This window comes from Zosterops lateralis (genome assembly GCF_965231275.1).
Source record: "Zosterops lateralis genome assembly, chromosome: 2".
In the NCBI taxonomy this organism is placed as follows: Eukaryota; Metazoa; Chordata; class Aves; order Passeriformes; family Zosteropidae; genus Zosterops; species Zosterops lateralis.
The window spans coordinates 2,786,743-2,806,850 of record NC_139763.1 but is presented as its reverse complement, the minus strand read 5'-3'; the positions used below and the strand labels follow the sequence as shown (position 1 = coordinate 2,806,850).

Sequence of the window (20,108 nt, the reverse complement as noted above, 5' to 3'; positions counted from 1 at the left end):
GGTAATGGTTTACTGGGGTAGAAAAGCAACCAGTTCTGTTGTCAGCCCATCCTGGAGTGCCAGACTTGCACAAACTGTCCAAATTTCCTCCCCATGTGGGCAGTTTGTTCTGTTTCCTGCCTGTGTTCAGCATCCTGGCAGTGCTGCAGAGGGGAAATTCTCCATTATCATTCCTGTCATATCCAAACTCAGCCATTTACTGACTTTTCCCTAAATTCTCCTTTGCTCCTCTAAGTGAAGCTTCCAAAGTTTTCCTGGGGAAGGAGTTCAGCAGGAAAGGAAAACAACAGATTTTTACAGTATGAGACACTTTGCTTTGGTGTATTTTACTGTTAATTACCAATTAAAAGAGATGTTTTAAAGAGTTGTCAGCAATTTGCGCAATTGCATCAAAATTTATAATTATAATTTGTAATTTATCATTATATATATATTATATTATAATTATAATTATATATTATATATTATATATTATATATTATATATTACATATTATATATTATATTATAATATAATATTATAAATTATATATAATATATAATTTATCGATATTATTATTGTTTGTAAGTTATCATTTATAAAATGATCATTTCTGTTTCTCAGATTTAAAGTAACCCCAACAAACAGTGGCAACGGGATCAGATTAAGCCATTTATAGTTGATAGGTTCACTAATGGTTCTCCTGTAAAATATTTTTAAATTAATGAATATTAAAATACCTTTCAATGTGGGTATTTTGCCCCATGTGCTACTAGAAAAATTCTTCATAAGTTCATTTAAAAACCATCTTGCCATATGCAAAATTTTTTCTATTCCCTTCTTTAAATGTGAAGTTTCTGCTTGTAGGGAAAGTGGAGGAAAAATCTGCTTTTTTGGGGGGGATTTGCTTCTTAGCTGAGGGAAACAGAGCCCTTAAAGCATCAAGTGGGGTGGAGAAAGGGCTGACATCATGTTTTCCACATTCCTCATCAGCTTGTAACTCCTCATTTCAGAATGATCCAGCTGTTAGCTGAAAACTGGGATGGCTGCAGGAACTTCCACATTTTTTCTTCCCCTGCTCTGAGGAATGTTAGTTAATAAAATGCTGTGTGATTCAGCAAAATTTGGGAGGCTCTGGATGTGTTTTAAAGCTTTCAAATCCCAGGGAAAGCATCTGAAAGCAATAAGGGACAGACAAAGTCTGACTGGAAACACACATGGAAGGGCAGCATTGATTAATTCCTGGTCCTGGTTAACCTGCAGTGCAAATAACTTTGTTATTTTCTTGGTTTTCTGGCTTGTGGCAGCTGCCAGGACAAGAGAGGGATGGTTTGGGAAGAGTCACTGGCCTGGTGCAAGCCTTAAACTCTGTGTTGTGAGCTGGGAAACAAAGATTTCTGCACAAATATTTGGTACAAGGAGACACAGCCACAACCCAGATGTTTTGATTGTAAAATGATTTTGATTTGAGGCTTTAAGGTCCTGGCTGACCATGTTCATCCCATTTGTGTTGGCATTCCCTGGTTTTCCCTTCAAAGACCCTGCTGGTGGCAGCTGGATGTGATCAATAATCCTGGAGCAACTCTCAGCCCCTGTTTCAGCCTCACCCAAAATTCTCATCACCCCTGCAGAGGGTGGCATCACAAACCCCTGCCAGCCTCGTCCCCTCAACCATGCCAGAGCCAAAAAATGCTCTGCTGCTGAGCTTTCCATCTTGGACTGGCCTGGATATTTGGATTTCAGCTCTGTGTGAGCACAGGAAAGGTTCAAACTCCTCTGGAGGTGCTGATGAATGAGCTCACCCCCAAGTGCTTGGGGGTGATTTGGGTGCCACGAGAGAAGAAAGATTTAAAAGGTCTCAGAGAGGACCCAAAAGAGGGACATGAAGGTGGTGAAGGGTCTGGAGAGAGGCCACAGGTGGAGAGGGGACTTGGAATGTCCAGCTGGAGCAGAGGGAGATGAGGGGAAACTCCTCAGGGGCTGCAGCTCCTCAGAGGGACAGCTCTGATCTCTGCTCCTGGCACAGGAACAGCACCCAGGGAACAGCTGGAGCTGTTCCAGGAGGGATTGAGGTTGGATTTTAGAGATAAATTTCTTCCCCCAGAGGGTTCAGGCACTGCCCAGGCTCCCCAGGGAATGGGTGAAGAAACAACATGTTAACATCCAGCAAAACTTCTGGTGATTGTCAAAAAAAAAAAAAAAAAAAAAAAATAAAAAAAAAAAATAAAAAAAAAAAAATTCCCAGAGTTTGGGATGTGTGAGCACACAGGGAGAGCACAGGATAAGGGAATTCCCTGCTGTGTTTGCAACTCTGCTGCTCCCACCTCCTTGGGAAGGTGAATTCCCCAAATGTCCAACAGGCTGATCCAACATGGAACTGCTCCTGGGACCTGATGAGAGCCAGGGAGAGGCTGGAGCTGTCCCAGGAGGGATTGAGGGGGGATTTTAGGGCAAGGCTCTTCCCCCAGAGGGTTCAGGCACTGCCCAGGCTCCCCAGGGAATGGGCACAGCCCCAGAGCTCCAGGAGCCTTTGGACAGCCCTGCCAGGGATGCCCAGGGTGGGAATTTGGATTGCCTGTGTAGGAAGGACCAGGTGTTGGGAAAGATGGGACAGGAAGAACTCATGAATATGATTTTATGGTAAGAAATACTGTAGATGTAAAACCTGAGTGAAATAGGAATGAAAGCCAGTTTGGAGATGTGAGCATGGCAGGCAGGAAAACGGGGATGAGCTGGAGATGGGTGAAAAGACAGGAAAAACAAAAGACACAGGAATGTTGCCTTTCCACCTTGGCAGAGGCATCAGGGAACAAGCACATAAGAAAGGAGTCTATAGAGTTTAGAATATAAAATGACATGGTAATGTAGTAGTTCTCATAGGCTGCATGCAAAGTTTGTAGGTTTTGTATCTCATGCCAGTTGGTCACTGTAAATTAGAATATTCAACACAAAAAGAGATAGAATGGATTGTGACAAGATGATCCCTCTCTTCTCCGGCCCTCTCACCTCTCTTACCTCTCTTACTCTCTTCTCTTGGCTCTCTTACCCTCTCTCTTCTCTTACCCTCTTGGCCTCTCCTCTCTCACCTCCCTTGCTCCTGTTTTCTCCCCATGTTTTTCCCCCGCTCCTGCCCCGTTTTTACCCCTACTCTTTCTTCTATCTCTCTCTCCCCATTCTCTCTTTAGGGCTTTGCTCCAGCCCAGGCTGGTGGCTGAAGGCAAAGCCCTCTTTACCCACCACCCTTGGAATAATAAAGCCTCGTGTTTCTAGAACATCTCAGCTCTGCAGAGTTCCTTGTCCCACCATCCACGGAAAAATTTCTACAACCAGGAGCTGAGCTCAGTGATCCTGTGGGTCCCTCACAGGGTTCAGGACATTCTGTGATTCCATGATCACAAGGATCTCCAAGGGGAGCTCCAGCTTTCCCTGTCTTTCCAAACCAAACCACTCCAGCTGGATGGAATGGATTTGTTTTGTTTGACAAAGTTTGCCCGAAGACTCACACAAGGTGATGTGCTGAGCCATTCCCAAATTTTAACGTGGATGTGAAGGAGATTATTCCTTCTCCCCACCCAAAACACCCTCAGCTGTTGGCTTCTCTCACAGCAAAGGATCTGCACCTATTATTTTATATTTTCTATGCTGGGCATGCAAGAAAAAAGCAGCCGAAAGATTTTGTGAGTTCAAGCTGAAATTCCCCAAAGCCCCCACGGCTCATGGGGTTTATGGTTTTCATTGAGTTGTGGCCTGGAGACTTAAAATCTGGAGGAGAATTAAATCAGAGGAGTAGCCTGGGTGGTTCAGGTCGTTAAATAGAAATATTAAAATACTAAAATATTAAAGTATAAATACATATACATACATATATATATATAAAATATCTTCTCCAAGTCTAGGAATCCAAAGGAGATGCTGCTGCTTTGAGGTTTTTAGCAATTAATCTCCTCTTCATACAAAACACACATAAATGGACCAAAATTTTGAAATAATTTTCCTTATTTCTATCCTAAATTTTCCAATCAAAAGCTTTTACTCCTATAATGAGTGAAATAATTTCTCTTTGCCTGAATTCTGTCTTTACAAAGACACCCAGCCTTGATCTAGAGACATCAAAACTGGAAAAAATCACTTTTCCCTCAGGATATTTTTCCTGTGGCTAATCAAACTCCCAGTTAAAAATGTCTGCATTATTCTGGTTTGAGCTTTTGTGGTTTCAATGCACAGATGTTGGTCCTTGAAATGTTGAGAATTTTTTTTATATTATTCTATATCCATACTTTAGTTCCCAGTATTTTCTTTCTTTGGAAATTTGTAGTCAAAGTAATTAAGGCACCTCTTAATTCCAGAATCCTGGAATGGTTTGGGGTTGGAGGGATCTTAAAAATCACCTCATTATGTGATTATTCAAGTATTTCCCCTGTCTTTTAGAAAAAAATTAATTATCTGCACTCTGTGTTTGAAGCTGTTGTATTGTTCTACATGGAAGATGAGGAGGCCCAGAACAAACTTTAAAAAAAAATTAAAATATAATAATTTAAGAATGTTTATGCTTTATAAACAATATGGGTTGTTGGTTTTTTTTAATACCAGACTTATCCAAAAAACCCCAATGTGAAAGTGAGGATTGTGTAAAAAATCCACACACTGTCTAAATTTATGCAAATAATTTGCATTTCCCTGAGAAATAAATAAAGAGGCAGCACCCAAGTTTACAAAAACTGTAAAACCAGGGGTCAAAAATAATCTGTGCTCTGGGTTGTTTAATCCCGGAATATCACAAAGGCCAGATATTGTTGACATTTGTGATTTTATTCCTCTCAAAAGAGATCTTATCCAGTGACAACTACTGCACTAAACATGGATATAAATATCTGAGCTTTAGCTGAAGAAAACATCTTGAGCAAGGCAAGTTCTGTGAGCCAAGCTGGAAATCTGGGATATAAATATATAAAATATATAAAAATTAATATATTTGAGATATAAAAAGTCCGTGTCTGCAGTGTAATATTGATTTTAGGCCTAAGCAACGCCCCAGGTTGGAGAAATCTACAAGATAATAAAGTGATAAATGGAAATTTTTGATTCCACCCGATGATTCAGGCATGATTTTAAAGATAAAAAGAGAGAAAATCAAACTGAAATGAAAAAAAAAAAAAAAACCCAAAAAAAACCTCTTTAAAATACTCTGGTTTTTTCTTGTTTCTTTTTTAAATCAAGCCATTTTCACTTCACTGCCCTTTAAGTTATTTGTAGAACTCCATGTTTCACTTAAATACTGAAAATATCTACTCAGATACAGATAGAAGTTGCTTCATTCCTGTCATTTATTTAATATTTTTCAGCCTTCATTGGATTAAATAAAAAACTTGCTTTGGTTATTGCAGGCCAGGTGCTTTCAGGTTATACCTCCAATTTTTAATGCACAAAACACTGCAGGAAAGGGAATTTCTGGCACAGGGAAGGCAACAGCAAATAAATATTTGTTCATCCTGTTAATTTCAGAAAGATTTACCTGTAAATTCTGTATATTTGAATACCCCCTCTCCATGTATTTTATGGGGAAAGGAGAGACAGAACTGAGATAAAATAAAATAATCCCTAAATAACAGAATTCCTTCATTTATCTCCTCCAAATCTGAGAATCCAAAGGAGATGTTGCTGCTTTGAGGTTATTACAATTTCAGCCTGGGATTGGGATTTTTGGTGGGTTTTTGGTGTTTTTTGGTGGGTTTTTTTGGTGGTTTTTGGTGGGGTTTTTTTTTTTGTGTGTTTTTTGAGATATTTGGGGGTATTTTTTATGTGTAGTTTTGGGGGGATTTTGGGTTTTTTTGTTGTTTGGGTTGGGTTGGGTTGAGTTTTTGTTATTGTTGTTGTTGGGTTTTGGTTTTTGGGGGTTTTTTCGTATGAAATGTTTTGGGTTGCAATTTGTTACATTTCATTCTGAGATTGTGGTTGGGTTTTTTTTTACTTTTTTTACTTTTTTGACTTAAATGGCAGATTTTAATGCAGCAGTACCTTGCAGGAGGTGGGGATGAAGAGGCTGAAGCTTCAAACAGGAGAAACATGAATTTATGGATTCATGGAATACTTTGGGCTGAAATTTGTTGCATTTCAGCCTGGGATTGGGATTTTTGATGGTTTTTTGGTGGTTTTTTTGGTGTTTTATTTTGGGGTTTTTTTTTGGTTTCTTGCTTTGGTTTGGTTTGGGTTGGGTTTTTTAGGAGGTTGCTGTTTATTGTTGTTTGTTGGGTTTTTTTCTTTTACTTTTTCATCATGAAATGCTTTGGGTTGCAATTTGTCACATTTCAGCCTAGCTTTTTATTTTTTTTTTTTTTTTTTTTTTTTTTTTTTTTTACTTTTTCACTTTTTTGACCCAAAAGGCAGCTTTTAATGCAGCAGTACCTTGCAGGAGGTGAGGATGGAGAGGCTGGTGGGCAGTGAGGACAGCAGTCATCTCATCATGATCCGAGGGGTGGATGTATTCATAAATGCTGTTTCCAGTGAGCTCCACCTGGGAGAAAAAGAAAACACACAAAAAATATGGTATAAAATCATTTTCTGCCCTCAAACACTCTGCACCCCAGTTTTAAAATCATCTTCCAAATCACAGCCATTAATGGGAATTAATTCTTTCATTAATTAATTCTTTCATTAATTCTTTCCTCAGCAGTGATTGATGTTGGAGAGGTTTTTCATGGGAATTCCTGGTGTTGCATCAAGAGACAGAAGAGCTCCTGTTAGAGCTGGAAATGAAGTGATAAATTAGAGCAGCTGTAGAAATGTGAAATTGGCCACAAAACTGGGAGCTGTATAAATGCCTCTCACAAAGACAAATATTGAAATAAAGATGATTTTTTTTTTCCTCCAGGTTCCCAGAAACTCTCACCTGCAGCTGAGCCAAACCCCTCTGAGCTCTCACACAATTCCTTTGTGTTTTCTCCCCACCAGGGCTCTGAGAGGACCCAAAAACCAGATTTCTATGGACTTTCATGAACCCAAAAAATCAAATTTCAATGGATTTCCACTGCCCCAAACAGACAGTAAAGATCTGCCTTAAATATCCATATATTCCCTCTCCTGCCTTGAACTCTGCCTGGATGTGCTCCTGCCCTTCCCACTGTTAGGAGTGGCACAAAAACCCAAAAAAGAGCCTGGAATGGGATGGATTTAGGGGCAAACAGATCTGAATCTCTTTATTTATCTTCCCCAAGTCTGGGAATCCAAAGGAGTTGCTGTTGCTTTGAGGTTTTTTATCGAATAATTTCCTCTACCACGCAAAACCTGATACAAAACCCACATAAAACGGACCAGAATTGGAAATAACTTGCTTTATTCCTATTTATTAAGAAAATTTATTCCTAAATTTTCTTATCCGTGTAGGATGAGGCAAAAAAAATCTGCAGAGAATGAGGAATTTATCTGGGGAGAGCTGGGGGATTATTTGCTTTTGGTGCAGAAATTAATCCAAATTAGTTACTCTTGGCTTTAAATTTGTAAAAATAAAATAATTTTTTTTTTTTTAATTAAAGGATATTTAAATTTGGAGAAAAATGGGAGGGTGTTGGTATTGGAATGAGTGTCAGGCTGGTTGATTGTGCTGAGCCTGATGAGCCTCGGGCCCCCGAGATCAGAGGCAGCAGCGAGATTGTGTGAGTTGCCTTTTCTTCGGGATAAATGAAGTTTTCTGCCCCTCACAAAGAGATCTTTTTTTTTTTTTTTTTCCCCTCCTGAAAATGTTCCTCATCCCTCCGTTTTCTGCATTATTCATGGAATGTCCCTTCCCAGGGCTGTGCAAACTCTGCTGCTTTTTTTGGGATTTTTTTTTTTCCCTCCCCTGACCATCCTTCCCCCAGCAGCTCCTCCCTGCAAACATGAAAACATCAACAGGGATCTGATATTCCAATGAGGCTGAAAATTGGCTGAGTTAGGGAAAGAAGTGGAAAAAAAGGAGGGAAAAAAAATAAGGGAAGGGGAGATGGAGAAGAGAGAGGGAGAATAAATGAGAGAGGGAGGAAGAGAGAGAGAAAGAGAGGAAGGGAAGGGGAAAGAGAAAGAAGGAGAAGGAGAAGGAGAAGGAGAAGGAGAAGGAGAAATAGAAAGAGAAAGAAAGAGAAAGAGAAAGAGAAAGAGAAAGAGAAAGGGAAAGGGAAAGGGAAAGGGAAAGGGAAAGGGAAGGGAAAAGGAAAAGGAAAAGGAAAAGGAAAAGGAAAAGGAAAAGGAAAAGGAAAAGGAAAAGGAAAAGGAAAAGGAAAAGGAAAAGATGGAATGGGGAAGGGGATTATTTCCATTGCTTCATTTATAGAATTTTCTCTAAAACTTGTCCCTAAAAAGCTCTGGATGCCCCTTTTCAGGCCACAAACAGGTGGGGACTTGCTGCAGGAACACCCCACATCCCAATTTTCTGTCAGGGAGGAAGGAAAACACCAAATCTATCAGTGAGTCATGCCTGGAAATGCTCCTGCTTATCCATAATTACAAGGGGAGAAACATCCCGCAAATATTCATATGTGTCTTCATAAACATCCTGATACCTACATTAAAAAAAAAATCTAAAAAATTCCTCTGCTGATGGAGGTTTCATTTTCAGAACATGACAAAATTGCCATTCTGAGGTCAGTGTTCAAACCAAAACCAGCATCACTTAGAATCCTCTTCTCATTAATTTATCTTTGGTTAAGAGTGATTTTTTGTTTTGTTTTGTTTTGTTTTTCCTTGAATGTTTTGCCCTTGGAATGAAAGGATTTTGAGCAGAGAATTTACCCTAAAAAAAAAAATATATATATATATAATAATAATAATAATAATAATAATAATAATAATTCATGGGTGGCTGTGTATAAATGATTTCTCCCCTCAATTTAGAGAATTTTCTGACATAAAAAACCCCAATCACTCTGACCAACCTTATCAACTCAACCTGATATTTTCTCTTAATAAGTGTAACTCATGGATGTCTCTTGCTTTTCCCAAACTCATCACCCATTTTAAAATAATTCCTTGTGGAAATGCACATTTTCCCACAGGATTCAAAGGGTCAGAGGTCACAGTTTTACCCAACATTTCATTTTTGTCCCAGGGTTTATGTCTAAAAACTCAAGCCTAAAATTCTTTGTGGAATAATGACTGGTTTCCCTTGTTACAAAACACAGAAAAGATTTTTTTTATCCTGATGGGTTTATTTGCAACCCCAGGAAAAACCAGCAGGAGGTAAAAGGTACAACACTGACCTCGAATTTGACTCTAAAAATTGCCTTTAAAAATTGACTTTAAAACATGAAACCACCAGCAAAGTGATGGGGGCTAAGCCAGAGTCAAATAACCAAAATATGGATCCATAATTTGGAATTTCACCCCCTGCCAGGCAGGGAACATTCAGGCTCTTTTAAAGCCCACACTGAAACCCTGAAAACTTAAAAAAAAAAATCAATTCTACAGTTCAATTCATAAAACTAAAAGCTCAGGTTATTAAAGCAGCTTCCTTGATGCAGTTTTTAATAGCTGTAAATACCAAATATCAGCATTTCCTACTAACAGGGGGTTTATGAGGAACTCAGGGTTGGTTTTTATATATATATATATATTTTTTTTTTTTTTCCAGCAATGATTCATAATAAACACACAGGACTAAGCAGATGGATTCTAAAGCAAAGAATTGCATTTTTTTCCCTCTCACAGACTCATTGAATGGAAGCAAAATCAACTCCTGGAGAAGTTCAGGTTAAATATTTCAAGATTTATCAAAAGTCAAAGATAAGCCTGGCTTATCTTGAAAACTTGAAACTTTAAAAAAATATCAATGAAACCCTAAAAACTTTAAAAAAAAAGTCAATTCTACAGTTCAATTCATAAAACTAAAAGCTCAGGTTATTAGAGCAGCTTCCTTGATGCAGTTTTTAATAGCTGTAAATACCAAATATCTGCATTTCCTACTAACAGGGGGTTTATGAGGAACTCAGGGTTGGGGTTTTTTTCCAGGAATGATTCATAATAAACACACAGGACTAAGCAGATGGATTCTAGAGCAAAGAATTAAATCTTTTTTTGCTTCTTACAAACTCATTGGATGGAAGCAAAATCAACTCCTGGAGAAGTTCAGGTTAAATATTTCAAGATTTATCAAAAGTCAAAGATAAGCCTGGCTTATCTTGAAAACTTGAAACTTTAAAAAAATATCAATGAAACCCTAAAAACTTTAAAAAAAATGTCAATTCTACAGTTCAATTCATAAAACTAAAAGCTCAGGTTATTAGAGCAGCTTCCTTGATGCAGTTTTTAATAGCTGTAAATACCAAATATCTGCATTTCCTACTAACAGGGGGTTTATCAGGGTTGTTTGGTTTTTTTCCAGGAATGATTCATAATAAACACACAGATGGATTCTAAAGCAAAGAATTACTTTTTTTTTTTCCTCTCACAGATTCATTGGATGGAAGCAAAATCAGCTCCTGGAGAAGTTCAGATTAAATATTTCAAGATTTATCAAAAGTCAGAGAGAATCCTGGCTCTCCTCATGGATCCAGAAAACTGCTGGAATAAACTCCAGACCTTCCAATTCAATTTAAAAATTTCCCTTTCCCCCATTATTTCACAGGAGGATTTTCCTCTCCTTTTTTGTGCCTTTGGACTCTGAGAGGGAGGAAAAAAATTTAAATATTTGGGGAATTTGAAGCTGTTTGTTTTCCATGGATTAAAAAAAAAAAAAAGAGGGAAGAAATTGGCTGCCCCAACCAGCCCAAGTCAGGAGGACTTAGGAAAAGTAGGGGATCCTACAACAAAATTTACATTTTTTTCTGCTCCGAATGGGGGAAAATCAAACTCCAAAGCCACAAATGAAACTCCAAAGCCACAAATGAAGACGTAGATTTTTCACAAACTCCATTTCTGAGACAAAGTTGTGCTAAAAACCAACCCTTAGTGCTGGTTTTAAATTTACGACTGACTGAGCCAGCCTGGCTTTTCCTCAAGCTTTAATTTCTTCCTGCTGAGGTTAAAATCCAGCAGCAAAGAAGGAGATAAAAGCAAGGACTCAAAAAATAACCTGCAAAAAATGTTTTTAAATGGCCTTTATGTTTAGTTGAAATGTATATATTTTTAAACAAATGGTACTCAAAGTGGAAATTGATGTTGGAGCAGTTAATTGTTAAATTATTTAATAAAAAGGCCTTTTCTGTGCCCACTCTAAAGGATTTTTTAACAATTTGCTCTCAGCTTGGGTTGGCTGCAGATCTCTGAGGGCACTTGTTGGAAATATCAAGTGGAATTATGGTGGGTGAGTTGATTTCTGCTGCCCAGTCCCATCCTTGGGGATGCCAGGGGCAGAAATCCCAGGGATTGGGAATGAGAATTCTTTTGGAAGCTCTTGGGAAATGGCAGGAATATCCCAGGGTTAATGGGAATATTCCTGGATTCACATCCTGGGGAGTGGGAGCAGCCCAACATTAGTGCTGGTGCTGCTGAAAGGCAAATTATCCCTCCAAAAATAGAATTATTGAGCCGGAGCAAGGATAAATCAGTGATAAATCAGGATGAGTTGTTAACTGGGGGTCTTGTTTATAAACAAATCCCTCTGCACTGGGGATTTTTTTTGTTTGTGCCTCAAATTTCAAATCCCACAACTTTTCAAGCTCAGTTGTTTCAAACCTCTGCTGAAGTGAAAAATTTGGGATTTTGCTGATTAAACTGTCCTCAAAAAGCAAACCTGATCAATCCTTCTGATTTTCCTCAGCACCTCTTGCACTAAGGATTTATAGATATTTCCATGAAATAGAATATAGATATTTGCACAGTGCTGAATTCCAGGAGGAAATATCCTATTTTATCCTATTTTATTTATCCCAGGAGGGATGAATAGGATTAAAACTTGGGTGACACTTCCAGTCCCCTCTTCCTACAGGTGCTCAGTGTCTCATTGATCCCATGATTCTTTAATTTCTCTGGATAATCCTGATTTACTGATTTAATTTTACTGGATAATACTGAGAGCAGCAAGATCTGGTCGCTTGACGTTCCTCCAAAAGAAAAATTACTGGGCAAAACCTGGAAAATCAGGGAGGAAACAACACAGGACAGGGAGTTGGAGCTGCAGGAGGGATGGATGGGGATGCTCAGGGCTTTGGGATAATTACACTCATTAAATGGATGGATTTTAGGCAAAAATTCAGGTGAGAGAAACCCCAGGTTGAAAAATGAGTAGGAAATGGGGCCAAATCTTCTCAGTGATCCCACAATTCTTTAATTTCTCTGGATAATCCTGATTTACTGATTTAATTTAACCGGATCATTGTGAACTTTTCAAGATCTGGTGGCTTGATGTTCCTCCAAAAGAAAAATAACTGGAGAAAACCTGGAAAATCAGAGGGAAAACAAGACAGGACAGGGAGTTGGAGCTGCAGGAGGGATGGATGGGGATGTTCAGTGCTTTGGGATAATTACACTCATTAAATGGATGGATTTTAGGCAAAAAAATTCAGGGTGAGAGGAACCCCAGGTTGAAAAATTAGTAGGAAATAGGGCCTTTCTATAATAATAGGGAAGTTTATTGTCAGGCAAAGCAGGATTTAAAGGAATTTGAACATGAATTAAATGGTATGTAACAAACCATGACAGTGAACTGAATAAAGTGAACTAAAAATGTTTCCTGCTGGTGTTTTTTTTTTTTTTAATTAGAAGGTGAAAAAAAAATGTATTTGTGGTAGTTATTTATTCCCCAAATGATTTTTTTCTAAAGATATTAGAGAAATAGGGATTTATAAATGGTTTTGATGGGTTTATATCCCATAAAAGTTCTATTTTCTCTCATAGCCACTAATTCTAATATCACTGTTACGAACTCACATCCAAAGAACTCCAACTTGATTTTTTTTCAGTTAAAAATATTGATGACTACAAGAATTAAGGCACACAAATAATCCCCAACCATTAAAGCTCCCCTTTTCTGTTTATTGAAACAGCCACAGAGTAAATTAACCAGATTATTTTCAGAATATTCTCCTCTCTCACCTTCATCTCCTCCTTCTCTTCCTCTTTGCTGTTTGGTCTTTATAGCAAATAATTAATTTATTTATAAATATTTTGATACACAGCTGAACATCTCAGTTTCCTGCAAGTCTCACTCAGGGCTGGCTGAAATTAATGAAATTAATTTATTTTATGGAGCTTTTGGCAAACTTTAGGTCAGGTGCTACCAGAGAATTTCAGTTACAGAAAAAAGGGATGGAAAGTCACCTTCTATAATAAATCATTCTACAATAAATTCAGGCTCTTTGTCTTTGTGCCTATCCCAAAAAGGCAAAAAAATAATAAAAAAAAAGAGAAATGTCCATCTAAAAGGAAAAAAAACCCATAAAAGCCCCTCATAGTCCTGGTGCAGAACAGTAGTAAACTGAGTTTTATGAGTTCTATCACAACCATATAAAACGCTTTACTGAAAAGGCCACTGAGCTGGAAAAACTCAGGGAAAACTACCCTGAATTCCATGTGAACACTCATAAATCTGCCCCCCTTTCCCTTTATATTTTATTTTATTTTATTTTTTTATTTTATTTTTTTTTCTTCCTCTCCCAGCACATTTACCATAAACCCCCCTGTTCCACATCAGATTTCCTCAATATCTGACACAATCTAAAGCTCCCAGACTGGAATTCTGAGCTTTATTTCAGCCCCCGTTGCCTGGCTTGGCTTTCAGGCTCTGCAATTTGCAATATCATATTATTTATGGCCCTCCTGAAAGGTAATGAGGAGTAAAATACAATGAACAAGGACAGATATAAAGACAGGGAGATGTGGTGGCAAGGAAAGGAAAATTGAGTATTTTAGCAAAGCCCCTTTTCAGAGAGGAAAAAAAAAAAAGCTTCAAACAGCCCTGAAAAAAAAAAAAAGTCTTTATAGAAAGGCAAGGCACCAGTGTGAGGGTCCAAATTATTATTATTATTATTATTTTATTTCTGTTTTAGAAATGTCTTTATAGAAAGGCAAGGCACCGGTGTGAGAGTCTAAATTTTTAAAAATTATTTATTATTGATTTAATTTCTGTTTTAGAAATGTCTTTATAGAAAGGCAAGGCACCAGTGTGAGGGTCCAAATTTATTATTATTATTAATAATAATAATATTTATTTATTTATTTTCTGTTCTAGAAATGACTTTATAGAAAGGCAAGACACCAATTTGAAGGTCCAATTTATTATTATTATTGTTATTATTATTATTAATTTAATTTCTGTTTTAGAAATGTCTTTGTAGAAAGGCAAGGCACCAGTGTGAGGGTCCAAATTTTATTATTATTATTATTATTATTATTATTATTATTATATTTTATTTCTATTTTAGAAATGTCTTTATAGAAAGGCATGGTACCAGTGTGAGGGTCCAAATTTATTGCTACCATTATTATTATTATTATTAATTTCTTATTTCTTAATTATTTAATTTCTGTTTTAGAGATGTCTTTATAGAAAGGCAAGGCACCAGTGTGAGGGTCCAAAATTATTATTGTTAATATTAGTAATAATTTATTTATTTATTTATTTATTTATTTATTTTATTTCTATTTTAGAGATGTCTTTATGGAAAGGCAAGGCACCAGTGTGAGAGTTCAAATTTATTACTACAATTATTATTAAATTTTATTTATTTATTTATTTATTTATTATTTAGAAATGTCTTTTTAGAAAGGCAAAGCACCAGTGTGAAGGCCCAAATTTATTATTGTTGTTATTATTATTATCATCATCATAATTTATTTATTTATTTATTTATTATTTTATTTCTGTTTTATAAATGTCTTTATAGAAAAGCAAGGTAGCAGTGTGAGGGTCCAAAATTATTATTATTATCATTATTATTATTACTATTAATTTTATTTTTGTTTTAGAATTGTCTTTATAGAAAGGCAAGGCACCAGTGTGAGGGTCCAAAATAATAATAATAATAATAATAATAATAATAATAATAATAATAATTTAATTTATCTTCTAGAAATGTCTTTATAGAAAGGCAAGGCACCCATGTGAGGGTCCAATTTATTATTATTATTAATAATAATAATAATAATATTAAATGATTTTATTTTTGTTTTAGAATTGTCTTTATAGAAAGGCAAGGCACCAGTGTGAGGGTCCAAATTTATTAATACTATTATAATTTATTAATACTATTATCATTTATTATTTATTTAATTCCTGTTCTAGAAACATCTTTATAGAAAGGCAAGGCAGGGCCCAAATTTGTATTTAACAGTTTTATTTTGTTTCTGCTTTAGCTGCCAGAGCACTCCCACCCCAGCCATACCTGGGACAGGCCAAGGTGCACAGACGCTGTCTCAGAAATGTACATGATTTTGCCATCGGACGCCACAACGAAAACAAAGCCATCCAAAGTCTGAAATGGAGACAAATGCACAGGGTAAGAGGCAAGAAATTTATTCAAACATTTACAGTGGGGAAAAAAAAAGAACATTTTGGAGGGTGATTTCTGACTTCAACAGCAGCAAACAGCAAATTTTAAAGAACAGAAAACTTGATTTTTTAAATCAAAACTTTGATTTTGATTTAAGCTCAGGGAAATCCACCTAATTCCCCTGCAGATGCAGCTTTGCTGCTGCACTTCCAGGGAATATTCTGCTGTTGATTCAGGCTTTTTTTAGTGTTTAGCCCAAATCTTGAACTTTGTGGTGCTCAGGGGGAAGTCAGGCCCTGCATGAGACATTTTTATGGTATAATTGGCAGACCCAGCTCACTGATATTTACAATTTACAGAGTGCAAGTGTTGAAATTTGGCTGCATTTTCAATAATATATATTTCAATAATATATTTCTGAACTGAGACCTCTCTGCTCTGCAACAAAGTGAACTTCCCAAAAGAAATCAGGAAGAGTCAGCATCCAAAATTGAATTATTACAAATATCTCTCTTTGAGAGTGATGGAGTTTTATCCTTGCAGTCTGTAAACATCAACCAACACAAATTTGAGATCCAATCTTGCAAATTCTCCTTGGCAGGATGTTGACTGGGAGGCAAATATTGCTGGTGTGAGTAAAAACCAAAGTTTGATTTAGTCAGGTATTATTTATAGGAGAAAAATAGAAATAATGTGGTAAAACTCAGCCAGAACTGGCCATGATTTGGATACAAAACCTCTCAGTTTTGGGAGGGTCTTTGATTTTTCAGTGCCCAATTTCAGGAATTATTTTCAAAGCAGCTGAGAGCAAAAAATCTGCATTATCTCTACCCAGCATGGAAAGCTTTGATCAACACATGGAATGTGAATATTAGTGAATATTCACACGTGAATATCACTGGAAAACAGATTTAGAAGAGAAAAATGATTTTTACAGTACCCAGGTGAAAGAACCACCTGTTTTAATCCATTTAAAGTCGCTGAACTGGAAGAGAAGCAATAATAGCAATAAAGAATCAATAAAATCCTGTCCACTTCATGGACATCTAGTGCCACCCCAATAAGAAAATATTCCAAATTATTCTCTGGCCTACTAATGACTCCACAGCACATAACTGAAAACAGATTACACTTAACTCAAATTTTTTTAAAGCATAAATTAAATTTTGTAGAAATATTAAAATGGGAAATAATTTCTTGCAGGTTTTAGCCACAAATTTGCTTTAAAAGCAGTTGTCTCTGCATCATTAATACACTTTACCCTGTATCATCAATAAACTTGGGTCAATGGTGCTGTTGCTGCAGCACATCCCAAAATTTCATGTGCAGGAAAGGACATTGAAGCTGAAAATTCACATGGAAAATTTCAATCTAAGAACCCTTAAAAAAATAAATAAATAAAATAAAGGTTTGCAGTAAATGTGGGTTCATTAAAACCTTCAGCATTCATCACTCAGAAATAACTGGAGTGTAAAATGAGAGTTACAGGTGGCCAGCATTTAATTTGGTGTAAATTCAATTAAAGCCAAACAAAACAGGGAACGGCCAGGAGGAGGAGTAACAACAACAATTTCTACAATTGGCTCTGTATTTTAATATCTGCATTAAATTATCCCACAGAATGTTACACAGAACTAGATCTGCACTTCCAGGGGACTCAGAGAGGACAGCAGCTACTGGAAATAAAATTTCCAAGGCTGGAAATGCCTCCCCAGGAGATAATTTTGAGCTCAGACATTGCCTGGGTGTTGTCAGTACCTCCCAAAAATCTCATTTTCCCCCTACAGGAGAGAGGCTGATATTTTGTGGTAACAAATAAACTACTTTCATCATTGCAAAGGTCAGAATTCAGCCAGGCAGAGATGATTTTGTGTTGTGGTTTTTATCCCCCCGGCCGAGCTGAACAGAGAGAGCAGAATTCTGTGACTAGGAATTCACCTGCCACAATAAACCTGCCTGGGAAATGATTTGGGTTTGCTGGTTCTTTTAAATCGGGGGAGAAAAACCTTAAATTCATGTATTTTTTTTTTAAATATGTATATGTGTATATATATATATATATATATAAATTTTATTTAAAAAATCAAACGCGCTTTCCCCCCCCCTTTTTTTTTTTTTTTTTTTTTTTTTTTTTTTTTTTTTTTTCTTTTTTTTTTTTCCCCTCCTCCTGGCACTCTCGTCCCGGCCACGACTTCCTAAACTCGAAAGTCAGAAGAATTCTATGCACAGAGGGGATTGAGCGCCTGTTGCTACTGCCGATACCAGAGGCGGAAAACCGAAAAAAAAAATTTCAAAAATTGGAATATAAGTGTTTGATGTCACTGTTTTTCTGCTCTCCCTGCCCGGTGAGGTTTTGGGAATGAGATGAAGGCTCTTGTCGGGGTGAGGGGATGAGGAGCAAGTGGAGGAAGAGGAGGAGGCGGAGGAGAAAGAAGAGGAAAATGAGGAGGAGGAGGAGGGAGAGGAAAATGAGGAGGAGGAAGAAGAAAATGAGGAGGAGGAGGAGAATGAAGAAGAGGAAAATGAGGAGGAGGAAGAAGAAGAGGAGGATGAAAAAGAGAAAAATGAGGAAAAGGAAGAGGAAAATGAGGAGGAGGAGGAGAAAGAAGAGGATAATGATGAGGAGGAGGATGAGAGGAAAATGAGGAGGAGGATGAAGAAGAAATGAAGAGGAGGAGGATAAAGAAGAGGAAAATGAGGAAGAGGAGGAGAGGCAGCCCCTCAAGCCCGGCTTTTCCTACCTGCAGCAGGTGGGATCCGAGCTCCATGGCCACGTTATCCAGGGGCCCGATCCTGCTCGGCTGCCCCCAGGCGTCGCCCAGACCTGGGAGGAGAAACGAGGATTTGGTCAGAGCGGGAAGAGGAGCCCGTTGTCTCCCTCCTCCCGCCAGGAGCTGGGAAAGGAAAGGAAAGGCTGAGCCCCTTCCTCAGACGGGGGAATTGTTCCCATCCCCGAGGATGAGATTCCCCGAGAGCCCCCGGGGACCCTCTGCCCTCCTTGCCCCGTGTCCCTGTCCCCGCCAGCGGCCACCCCCGAGGATGAGGAGGTTAAAGAAGGCCGGAGCTCTTTATGATTGGAGATAAAATGTCCCGATTTCACCTGCGCACGGACGGCACCGACACAGCTTCACATTCCTCGGCCCCATCGAGCCCCGCTGACCCCATAACCCGGCCCCATAACCCGACCCCATAACCCGGCCCCATAACCCGGCCCCATAACCCGGCCCCATAACCCGACCCCATAACCCAAACTCTATAGCCCGGCCCCATAACCCGGCCCCGCCTGGGTGACAGTGGAAAGTTTCTAATGGAACCAGTTTGGGGCGAGCAGGGGCGGCTGGGGTTTGTTTTTTGGGGTTTTTTTTAGGGGGGATTTTTCGGCTCTGATTGCTTTTTGTTTGTTTGTTTGTCGCTTCCTCGGAGCCTTTCAGCAGCTCCCCGGTGGAGCTGGACACTCCTGTGGCCACCTGGCTGGTGGCACTGTCCCCAGGGGGTGGAGAGGAGGGGAAAGACACGATTTTATCCCTTTGCTGCCTCAAGGGGTGGAGGGGAAGGGAAAGACACGATTTCATCCCTTTGCTGCCACATTTTTGTGCCTCATTTTTGGAGAGAAAGGCCAACCCTCGTCCTCGGGGCGGCCCCTGAGGCCTGGGGATGAGCCCTCGGAGCCCTGAGGGCCCGCGGCCCTGGATGGAAGGAGGGAATTCAGCTCTGCCAGCCCAGAATTCCACCCTCGGCCCGGGATTCCACCCTCAGCCCAGAATTCCACTCTCAGCCCAGGATTCCACTCTCAGCCCGGAATTCCACCCTCAGCCCGGGATTCCACCCTCAGCCCAGAATTCCACACTCAGCCCAGAATTCCACTCTCAGCCCAGAATTCCACCCTCAGCCCAGGATTCCACTCTCAGCCCAGGATTCCACTCTCAGCCCAGGATTCCACTCTCAGCCCGGAATTCCACCCTCAGCCCGGAATTCCACCCTCAGCCCAGGATTCCACCCTCAGCCCGGAATTCCACCCTCGGCCCGGAATTCCACCCTCAGCCCGGAATTCCACCCTCAGCCCGGAATTCCACCCTCAGCCCGGAATTCCACCCTCAGCCCGGCCCCGCTATGGAACCGAGTCCCCGCTTTTCCCCCCTGGGCTCTCTCTCCGCCCCAGGTGATTCCAAAGAAATCTCCTTTCTCTCGGAACGGGAGGAAAAACTGATAGAAGAAATCCCTGCCCTGAATTTCTCCAGCTCCGTGATTCCCCTCCCGGCGCCCTCACGGATCCGTTTTTGTGCTTTGGCCACTTAAATCTTGTTTTTAATGAAGGGGGGATATCTCTCCCCTCTTGGGACATCCCTTGGGATGGGCAGGAGGGACGGGAGGACGCGGAGCTTCTCCCCGAGCTCTGATTCCCCTCCCGGCGCCCTCACGGATCTGTTTTTGTGCTTTGGCCACTTAAACCTGATTTTTAATGAAGGGGGGATGTCTCTCCACTCTTGGGGCATCCCTTGGGACGGGAGGCGGAGGGGAGGACGCGGAGCTTCTCCCCAAGCTCTGATTCCCTTCCCGGTGCCCTCACGGATCCGTTTTTATGCTTTAAACCTGGTTTTTAATGATGAGGTGATATCTCTCCCCTCTTGGGGTGTCCCTTGGGATGGGCAGGAGGGACGGGAGGACGTGGAACTTTCCCCCGAGCTCTGATGCCCTTCCCGGCGCCCTCACGGATCCGTTTTTGTGCTTTGGCCA

General features: G+C 39.4%; 1 protein-coding gene across 13 annotated transcripts in view; it reads right to left on the bottom strand.

Moving 5' to 3' along the window:
• SIM2 (SIM bHLH transcription factor 2) overlaps positions 1 to 20,108 on the bottom strand; it is a 60,803-nt gene that overhangs the window by 29,630 nt on the left and 11,065 nt on the right. For all 13 annotated transcript variants that reach the window (XM_083884107.1, XM_083884108.1, XM_083884109.1 and 10 more), the window contains 3 exons: positions 18,116 to 18,198; positions 15,267 to 15,356; positions 6,382 to 6,490 (listed from right to left, as the gene is read on the bottom strand). In XM_083884107.1, the coding sequence (XP_083740233.1) occupies positions 6,382 to 6,490; positions 15,267 to 15,356; positions 18,116 to 18,198 (282 nt within the window). The remainder of the gene's footprint in view (positions 1 to 6,381; positions 6,491 to 15,266; positions 15,357 to 18,115; positions 18,199 to 20,108) is intronic.